The sequence below is a fragment of the Wasmannia auropunctata genome, unplaced genomic scaffold (assembly GCF_000956235.1).
Source record: "Wasmannia auropunctata unplaced genomic scaffold, wasmannia.A_1.0 LD336106.1, whole genome shotgun sequence".
NCBI classification, from domain to species: Eukaryota; Metazoa; Arthropoda; class Insecta; order Hymenoptera; family Formicidae; genus Wasmannia; species Wasmannia auropunctata.
The window spans coordinates 7,262,497-7,273,355 of NW_012026784.1; the positions used below are offsets into that span (position 1 = coordinate 7,262,497).

Here is a 10,859-nt window from a genome sequence, read left to right on the forward strand (position 1 = left end):
AGCGTAATTCACCCCTTGTAGGCGAATTACGCTGAGAGTACCGTGAAAGAAAGAAGGGTACTATGCAATTTGTCATTCGGCGTGTTTTGCGTGTGGCATCGTGGTCCTGCACGCCGCTTCTACCTCGCAAATTGCTATACCAAGAATGCCATTGCCCGCAGAGGAGGACATTATGGTAATTTAGACTTTCGCGGTTTTCGCGGAGATCAACAACCCGACTGTGTCTGCATACGTTTCTTAACATTCGAAAATTCTTTAGTCTTTACCTCTGGCAAGAATTTGCGCAAATATTATAAGTACGTTCTTGTACCTTTTTTATTACTTTACTTGATTATAAAAGCTAAGATTTTAAATAAAAAAAGTACATATTTTAAACATTTTTTTCTTACAGCGACGCTTTCTTTACGAACAATCTAAATCAATGATTAGATAATTGCAAAATATGTTCCGCACTTTTTTACAGCGGCTGGAAAATAACAAAGTCAGATTTACGAGCGAGTGAAGTACACGTGACTGCCGGCCACGATGTTTAAACATACATCGTAACTGTCCGCGCGCCGAGACAGCCTTATCTACTTTAAGTCGTGGGGTATAAATGCCGACTACTCGTTGGAAAATTACTAACATTCGGTCGCGAGAGAGAAAGCGAATACGGCGCGATAATCAACTGTCGCGATCTCTGCTTAGGATCCACTTCGAAGATTAGATTTCGGTGCAGACGTCCGACAATCTGTATTTCAATTTTATTTCTTGAGACGGCAGTTCATGTAATCGATCGATTTAAAATAAATAAAATTTAAAAAATTAAAATTGTTAATAAATACATTAACAATTATTTCTTGTGTAATGATGGATTAATAATCCAATAACCGTTTTCACGACAAAAGATTGAAAGATTTTGCCGAAAGGAGAATAAAATATCGCCCTTTATTCATGCATCGTGCAGCGTTACAGAAATAATTTGCTAATCTTTATTATCAAATGAGAAAAGGATTCGGGTCCTTTAGGGTTTTATAAAGGGCCCGACAGTGTTCCGACGAAATCCAGTAGAAGGCAGCAGGTTCTGGCCATTTGGTACTTTAAGTAAAGGCAGCAGAAGGGAGAAATTTTGGGCCTGGTCGGATGAGAGATGGTCGCAGACCGGTTCTTATAGGTGTAACGTCACGTTTCTTCACTAGATGGCGGCACCTCGGAGAAATTCGCCGTTGCAAACTGCTGTTCAGTCTCGCTCGGGACGTGCAACGAATCGGACATACGCGAAGCTGGCGGGAGCGCGAGCGTTTCCCGAGCGAAAGTATTTCAAAATCTTGTATTTTTCATTAGAATTAAAGACTATAATTGAATGTTTATGTATTGCATATATTTTATAAAAGCTGTTTTAAAATTATTTCTTTTTTTATAGTTATATCCAGTTAGATTAAATCGAAAATAAATCAAGAGTGAGAATAAATGTATAAAATGTACTTATTGCAATGTAATCAGGAAATGGATTGAGGGAATTGATTGATTTATAAACAACATAGAAATTGTATTGAGAAAGAGATCAACATTTATTTGATGCTCTTGCAGTGATAAGCGTTGGTTGTCTATTCTCATAATAGAGAGGAATTATAAATGTAACCTCTTTTTTTGCATTCGTATAAATATAAATAACGTCGTAAATCTCTTTCGCGATTATCGTTCATATGTACAATTCTCTCATTCACACCCTCACACGCTCGAATCCTTAACATAATCCTAAGTCTAAATAGTCATAATCAATTAAAAACATTCTTCGTACTTACAACGATATACTACAAGTCGCGTACAATAGAGTTTTACGTACAAGAAACAGAATGGAAGACCTCAGTGATTCTTGTTGCGTAAGGCACTTAAAATATAGTATTCATATAATGAATACTATATTTTATATAGTATTTATAATGTAGTATTCACGTATGTAGTATTCATTTTCATAATGAACTTATGTACAGACAGGATCGATGGAAAAGGAAAAGGATAGGGCGATGCGGAATAGGACAAGGACTGACGCGATATCTCGGGATGTTCGGGAAAAATCAATTTGCGCTCGTTTTCAGCTGGGATTTAACAATATATTTACAAGGCACTATTTAATAAGGCACTGCCTCATTGGCTACTGGCCGACTGTGCACGCGCACTTGGAAGAATAAACTCGCGTCTCTTAACGATCCTCTAAATTTCACGGCGATGTCCTGCTACGGACCGGATCGCTCGTCTCTACAACAATCTACGTAAATGAGGAACATGTTTCCGTTCCGCGGAATTCTTTTTACACGGCGCGTAAATCGGCACGTCGAATCGGCGCGTTTTTCGGCCGCGGTCGATCGGCCGCGGATTACCATCGACACGTATCAGTTTATATCACTTCATCACGCACATGTCGTGTCCGTACTTTTTTTCATTGTTTTTTTTTTACCACGGTCTCCATGGCTTGTCTTCGATCGGCGGCAACACGCTCTTCCTCATCACCAGCGCGAGAGGTTTCTGGAGAGGGGGGCTCGTGTAGACACGCGGATCGAGCTCCGACTCGCTGGTGTAGCCGTTTGCCGGAGACGTGGCGACGTCTCTGTGGCTGTTGGCTGGGCTGTACGCGGTGGATTGCTCGCGGAACGACGTCGGGGGTGCCTCAAACGCCACTGGACTTCCTGCCGACGTGGACGTCGAGCTGTTGGACGAACTCGTCGACGATGCGGATGCGGTGCTCGCGGTCCTCTGAGGGATCGGGATCAGAGTTGGTAACGGTGAGCTTGGCGCCGGGGACGACGACGGTGACGACATGACTGGCGCCTTCGCTCCCGCCGGAAGCACCAGAGCGATGTCACCATTCGGTAGTCTGGTCGGTAATAGATGCAGGGCGGTACCGTTGGCGTTAGTAAAGAAAATGCCATTTGATTGCTGGACTTGAATGCGCGGCGTGGCGTCAAGCTGAGGCAGAATGTGCACTTGCAATTGCGTCGTCGGCGGCGCCGGTTGGACAGCCTGTTGAGTCGGTGCCGTCGTTTGGCCGTTGGAGTTGCTGGCATCGACTGGACCCAGGCACGAGGCCAAATGTGCCATCAGACGTCTCCTCACTGAAGCATCCAGACCGGGAAATTTGCCAACTTCGCCAGCGCACTCCGTGTAACCGGCACGGAATTTGTTGAGGACGGTCGGATCTGCTGCGGCAGCCATAGCGACTTGCTGTCGTTGTAAGGTCTCCAAATGCTTCACGGTCAGCTCCAAAATGTCAGCCTTCTCCAGCTTCGAATGTCTTGCTGGCTGTAACAGAAAAACAGAAATAAAAGGGATGATTAGATAAATCAGACAATATATCGGTAATATATACATATATATAAATTGAAGATAGAAAGAAAGATAGAAGACCGGCATAAAATAATTATAGAAATTTAAGTTGTAACAAGAAATTTTTTTTTCATTTTTCTTTAAGGAATTTAAAAAAGTATTTTTTTATATTTTGATATGTGTATGTGTCAATCTCATAAAACATACGATGCAAAAAGTAGATAAAAAATGGTACTTACGTCTTTTTTCATAGATTCCAAAACGAGAGTTTTTAAATCGTTCAAACTGTTGTTAATACGGGCTCGACGTCTTTTTTCCATGATGGGCTTATTGCTCTGTGAACAAAAATTATCGGTAAAATTAATAAATAGAAATACGATGAAATTATAATCGATTGATTACGAAGTTAAGAAACGTATGTCTATGAATATCAGGAACAGTAAAGTGTCGTACCGAAACTTTAAAAAGAAAGTCCTTATAAAAATTTATCTACATAAAATCGACTATTGAGGATTATAATGATTTGCAAGTTTTTAATAGATAATTACAATTCTTGTATTTAAATAACAAATTTAAAATTGGTAGAAATGTTCGTTTTAATTCGCACTTGACACATTTTTATTTTCACTTTAAAATGATTTTTTTTTATTTCCATACTTGTCATTTTTAAAGTCATACATAGAATTTTTTCGCGAAAGACAGAAAAGGAAAATTAGATCAGAAAATTAAATGTCAAAAATGACTGGTAAATTGGTAATATTTGTATAAATCGTAACTCGACAACTAACAATAAGAAATAATTAATTGTTCAGTGACGCGACGGTTGATCACGTAATAAATTTGAAGTTTTCGGCATGTCACTATAATAGCTTTTATTAGTGTCGCGCGAAAGAATAAGTAACGTTTATATTATTTTAGAATTCGGTGCTTAAAGAAGAATAAATCCGGAGGACGAAATAAATAACACTCTTTAATTTTACTTTATTTCTATAGTTGACTTAGTCATTTGTATGTGATTTTACTTCAAGTTTTAAATATGCTAATTTATCTAGCATCTCAATTTTGAAAAAAGAAAATAATGTCATATCCAAAGCATTAATTTTGCAATGCGTTAGCAGTCACTATATCTTTTTCTCTCAAAGAAAACGATCGCTGTGCTCCGGGTTAATACTTCGATTGCGGAAAAAAATAACACGCTGTTGAAGTATAACGAAGAATCTTAGATTTTAACACTAACCCGTCGATTTTCTCCAGATCTTCTCGTAGTCGTTGTGGCCGTCGGAGTAGTTTGCGCAGGAGGCTGACCAGCCTCTTGAGGCACGTGTTGCGCGGGTGGAGTAGCGCCGACGGTGACACCGCCCGTCGGCATCGTGGCACCCACTCCGGTCACCATTATTTATTTTCTGTATCACAAAATTCAGAGAACTTCCAAGTCGAATAATCCCGATCGATAGGGAAGCACGAAACGAAGTTTCGATCACTTCACTGATAATCCAACAATCTGCTGCGCTCTCGATGTACCCTTCGTCCGCCGACCTTTGCGGACGACGGAGTAATTGAAGGAATCGCGATACGAATGTTGAATTCGATGAACCGGCGAAGGAAACGTGATGAAGAACGTGTGAACTCTTTACTCGTTCCTTCAGTTGAACTCTGCCAAAGTTGCGACCGCTCGTGACTGGTGTCAGAGCTCGACTAACTCGATGAACGGCAAACGTCTTCTACCGTGCGGTCGGAGCGTGGCACCCGGTGGAATGCCTAGTGGCGGCGCTTTCGGTGGAGGGGACATTCAGTGGCGAACGTACGGGTGGGGGAATCCAGCGCGTGACGCTTTAACCTGACTACCCCTACCATCCGAATTCCGACAGTCGGACGGCACCCGATGCCTTTAAGACCCCCACTCTGGACTTTGGTTCCCTCTATGGCGTGCGGCTTGGACCCCCCTTCGGGACTCCCCCAAACCCCTTCGGAACATTCGGAGCGGATCGATCGGACTTTGCCAGCGAGATTGACGTCGGTGATTTCCGATGGAATTTTCGATTTGCTCTTTTGCGACTACGGTGGCTTTGCTCGGTTGTTTTATTAATGATTGTTAACCATTAAAGTAAAAAAAAAAAGATTATGATAATTATCTAACGATCTTTCACAAGTATATGTATCATTGGCTATTACTGGTATCAATTACATATTCATCAAATCTATAAATCTCAAATCCTTGAGTTGCGACTTTCAATTCCAACTCCGTATATTCATCCGCGACAACGTTTGCATAAGTTCACGCGCGAGATAACTCCTCGCTGCACCCACAGAACGAGAAACAATAGGACGGAACATTTCCACGGATCGGCGATTAGTCTCGCGTCTGCAAAGGTCATTAGAACCGGCTGGCCCCGGCGAGGCGCGTTAGCATACACTCGGCGATGGTAATTCCAACGCGGACGCGAGTATGCGACCGGTCGTGCGAACGTCATCGGAGCTTATATCACGTCCCTCAAAAATAGCCGAGTGCCACCGTGTGCGGAATACGGCGCGAGCTGACGCACGCGCGCAGCTCCGGCACGTGCCTCGTACTCCCTCCCGATGTGTACGCCTTTCGAAATTGCTCTTTCTACTTGGCGCGACCGATTAAATGCGCGGCTCCGTATTTATCTCGGCCGTCACACACATACGTGACGGTATACGCACGGCCTGAAATACGACCGCATCGATCTCGCGGCCGGATCTTAACTTTGTTGACTGTTCGGACGGCGCGCGGATGGTTGCGTGCAAATATTGTGACGTATCATGATATCTCAGTCCTTTAATATTCCTCATGCCTGTCTTTCCATTACTTTAGATCATAACTGGGTTTTAAGCTTCACGAAAGGTTTACGATGCTTGATTGATTGTTCCTTTCTCAGATAGACCAATTGGACGATCCGTGAAAAGTCTTTGTTCTTGCAGGCAGGTAGGATGGCAGGAAATAACTTATACAGACGGTAGACACTCTTGCGTGAATAATGTCTCGTGTTTGCCTTGCGATTATATGGTGGATGATTAAACCGGATATAACTAGTCTTTGCGCAAACGTAATAATATGTACTGCGATGTCTGCCTGATAAGCGTTGCTCTTGTAGACTATGGTACGGCAAATATCATCGCGTTCCGTCGAGCACCATGTTGTAAGTAATATTATACATTCAATTCGTTCGTTTCATGTCGTTGCCTTTTCTTGGTATTATCTTTGCCCAAGGTAAAAAAAATATGCTGTTTATAATTTAGTACATCAATTTATTTATCATTTATCAATCATCATTTATCGATTTTGTTAATAATTTTTCGTAACAAGATGAGAAATCTTTAATTACATCGCATCGAAATGTTCAAAATTATTTTTTAAGAAGTGATACCATTTGATATATACATCTAAAGTACATTGCAAAGATAGTGATTACTCCCACGATATCTGCGTGACCCGATCCATGATCGCAGCATCCCGCTAGTAGCGTGAGGAATAACGTAAATCCGAAGGTTCGTAGAAGTGCGGTAGGTGCGACGAGGTTCGCCTCCAGAGAGGATCCAGGCTCGTGTCCTCGCGCGCGAGAGAGCAGAACGGCGGCACCCCACGAGGAAACCGACAAAGAGAAGAAAGAGGGAGACCGCCGGCTCGATGCGGAACGACGGAAACAGGGATAGAAGGGATGGGAAACGGACGAGGATAGCGCGAAAGGAGATAACGCGCGCGCGACTCACCTACACGAAGGAAGAAGAAGAAGGTGAGGCACGTCGCCAATCACGTGACTGGGATTCGACGCGGCGTACGACAAAACTACGCTGATTGGACCAGTCTGGCCCCCACTGCTGAGAATTGGCTGAGGAAGAACGTGCCGCGCGCGTCGCTTTTGCAAGTGGTGGGGGTGTGAGCGTCATTCGACTTTGAGCGCTCGAGCAGTGCGGGCGCGTGGATCGCGAGCTAGAACGTGTTTCAGAGAGATGTGCGTGGGGGTGACGGTGGCGATTATGAGGAAGAGGATGGGCGATGAGAGATCGAGGAATTTATGTGCACTACTGTCGTGCAACTCGATCTTTTGCTAATAGAATTATACAAAATTCTTCTATTTTCTGCAGTTTGAGAAAAATAATTGTAATCAATTATCATTTTTTTATTAACTAATTTTTATTAGACAAAATATTTGTAGGTATGGTTTGAAGGTATTAAATATGCTAATTTTTTTATTTATATTAATTAATATTAATGAATACATTGAAAATATATAAAGAGATAGAAATTGCGATTATAATAATGAATTTTAATTGCTGAGATAATTTAGACTAAAAATAAGCTACTTAATTTTCTTGCATAAATCTTAGATTAGAGCTGCACGTTTTAGATTATTATATAAGTAGAACTTACGTATAACTCAGTGATTGGCGAGTATTTTTTTGAACTAATTTTTGATTCATGAAAGATATAACAATATTTATTTATTAATGTTAAGATATAAATGCGATGAAATGAGCAACTAGATAATGCATTTTTTCACCCTGTAAATTTAGTATAGATTTTAAGCAATGATGTTCATCAGACCTTGTGCTTCCATCTGTCGGTAGATGCTACAGGTTTTTTCACTGGACCAATGATGCTTGCATGCTGAACTGAACAATAGTGAAAAAAATTGTATTGTTAAAAAATAAAATGTGAAAAAAATTAATTGTATATATATCGATGATACTTTTGATGGATCATTTTTTAGATTTTAAGTGTCTTAATCGTCTAAATCCTCTAAATTAAAAAAAATATTTGTCTAAAATTTCTGTAATATTCTGTTTATCACGTATTCAATTGAGATCATTCTATTCTTCTTTCAATCCTTTGTTGAAATTACACTAATAAATTCTATAAATTCACGAGGCGGTCGTCCTTCTGCGATATTCGCGCCAGCTTACGTAAGACTACAGACGCCGATAAGCTCTAATAAGCGACGCACTAATTCATACCCAAGCGATAACTAACGGTCGGCGAAATGTCGGTAGACGAATAGTATCTCGGTCAAGGAACTTATGCCCCTCTTTATCGCATGTCGTAGCCTTCGGGTAAGATTTATGTAAGATATATACGGTAGTTCGTGCCGCGATCTTTTATGAATTCCATTATTCTTGAATTCAGAGCGAGGCGGATTGCTACCGCACGTACGCGATATCAGTTATCAACCGATATATCACATGTTAATGCACAATTTCTGTTCGCGTCACACTTGTGCGATATATTCCCGTGATAAGCGTTATGCGATTTGTACTCTTTTAGGTGCGGTGAAATAAATTCAACGGAAGTTTGATAGAGATCGCACGAGCGTTTTGCAATGCAAACAGTGGGGGTATAAAAGGTTTGAGATTAACGTACATGATGAACGTTGCTTGCGCGCGAGTATCCCGGTAGTTACTGCGGCACCTGTTTGCCGGGACCTCTACGGCCTCCGTGAACTCGCCGTGACTCATTAGCTTTATAGGGTGCCGGGGCATTATGTGGGGCCCCGTGGGCCGGTGCTGGCCGCATAAAAGCGCTCGCGAGGCGGCATCGGCTTTGCTCGCGGCAAACGAACATTAATATTCGCTCCCCTTCCGTCGAGATATCAGATTAGGGGTCCGCAGGCCCCCCTCTCGCTCACCCGTACTTTATTACACCATCCAGCAAAAATAAAGGAGCCAGGCAACGAGTAAAAGCACCCCGTTTGCGGTGCTCGAGTGCGCACCGAGTGCTGCAACAATCTGATTTCACCAGCACAGCGCTGTACCCTCGCATTACTCACTCCGTTTTTCCTCTCTCGGTTTTCGCCCTTCTCGGTTACTTCCCGCCGCGACAAAACTGTAATTGCTCGCGCGTTGCGGCAGTCGGTCGAGAAAGTCGATCCTCTAACCTGCCTGCTCACGGTTTCTAGCTTCTCTTTGTAGGATATCCTCCACCGCAGGTGCGGCCAATGCGTGGGTTGAGAATTAACGGCGGATTCTATTAGATATCGCAGACACAAGTTCTCACAGTTCTCTTCACCATTGTATTCACGAGTAATGTTGTCTGTTGTATATATGGTCCCTCGACATCAGCGAGAATTTTAACACCAGATATCGAATAATGTCGAGGACATAAGTTTTTGTATTTCTTTAATCAACACAACTAAAGCTTGAATCTTTTGATATTCTGAGACTTGAAGTTTTTTTCTTTTAAAGTCTAAGCTGTTCTAGATATGAAATCGCTTTTGATGCGTGCAGTTTGGACTTTGGAGGAACATTCATGAGATGCAAAATCGCTTTGACTCAACCATACGGATTTTAGCCGCGAGGGAATGACGGGTGAATGCACGCGTAGTCACGCTTTACGATAATTTATGACGACTGCGCGATCCGAATATGTTTCTAAGCATGCAAGGAATGGAGGGGAAACTCCACGCGATACGCCGCGCCAGACAGAACTCGCGCAATTAGGCTACGAATCTCCGTCATTCTGTCATTATCATTCTGCTTGTCAGCTCGAGGCGTTGACGTTCATTGAATTTAAGAATACAGCCAGTGAGTTTTGAAAAGCACACGGAATCCCGGTGGTAATTGGTCGCGGAGGGAAATGGCTCCACGCTCCACATGGGAAATCGAAGGCTGTATCCGACGGTCATTGCTTTTGGCATTATTTGCTTTATCCGATAATAGCCGGCAAATTGTTGGGCTGTCAGTCAGTGAATATGCGTACATGTATTGTAAGAGGCGTACAGTGCGTGCGAGTTTTATAACTCGCTCGAGGCGGCCAATCGAGGGCTTCGACCAGCCTGAATATACATCGATATATAGAATCGGAATGGCATGTATAGTTTGCGCCGCTGAAATTTGTGACTCTCTCGTGTTAAGAATTGCACTTTTGACTTTTTTAATATCTCGAGAGAGATCTGGCACGCGAGTATCTACGGTCACGATAGGACGCACGCAAAACTAGTTTTTAAAATGAATAATCCGGTATCTTTTGAGCGATATTAAAATTGGGCTGCTTTGTGCTATGTCGCATTATGTTGCAGCTAGCTACAACTTTTCATATTGAGAACTCGCTTCCGATCTCGCTTTCAAATAAGCTGCTTTTTTTCAACAGACTTGCATTTTTTTACTCGCTTGTCGTTTGCCTGACGGTCGTAATATAAAAAAAAAGAGATGATGCATTGCTAAAAGCGAAGCAAAAATGATTCAACGAGAAAAACGAAGGATCGTTTTTCGACGGCGCGCGAATGTTTTATACCAACGAGTCACAGTATGATCACGTATTTACGATAGGTATGTAACAAGCAAAGTCGTATTTTTTTCGCGCTGACAGTAAAAATAAATCTGAAAAAATGTCTCGTAAACGCCATGTCGACAAGTGTTTTTATATAAAGAAAAAAATCTTGAAGAGCTAATAAATGCCTATCGAAAACATTCGAGAAAGGAAATTATTCCCAGTACACTGCAAATCCAAGTGTGTATGTTTAAATTTTTACACATTTTATCTGTGTTTTACACAGTTAAATGCATATTTTTTACACGCTTACACATATTATTGTAAAATT

The 10,859-nt window shown here is 41.9% G+C and overlaps 1 protein-coding gene across 1 annotated transcript; it reads right to left on the bottom strand.

Moving 5' to 3' along the window:
• Nucleotides 1-1,526: 1,526 nt before the first annotated feature.
• On the bottom strand, nt 1,527-5,112 carry LOC105455505 (protein hairy). The gene is made up of 3 exons (XM_011698878.1): nt 4,541-5,112; nt 3,543-3,638; nt 1,527-3,279 (listed from the first exon to the last, which is right to left on the bottom strand). Exons 1-3 carry the CDS (start codon nt 4,694-4,696, stop codon nt 2,434-2,436), a joined length of 1,098 nt encoding a protein of 365 aa, XP_011697180.1. The 5' UTR covers nt 4,697-5,112; the 3' UTR covers nt 1,527-2,433.
• Between the last annotated feature and the right edge of the window lie 5,747 nt (nt 5,113-10,859).

Bases quoted from the DNA above. Each gene is read 5' to 3' on its own strand.
- LOC105455505 (XM_011698878.1), bottom strand. From the start codon at position 4,696: ATGGTGACCGGAGTGGGTGCCACGATGCCGACGGGCGGTGTCACCGTC. The intron at 3,639-4,540 runs GTTAGTGTTAAA...TTTTGTTCACAG, and splicing joins GATCTGGAGAAAATCGACGG to AGCAATAAGCCCATCATGGA. The intron at 3,280-3,542 runs GTAAGTACCATT...TTTCTGTTACAG, and splicing joins TGGAATCTATGAAAAAAGAC to CCAGCAAGACATTCGAAGCT.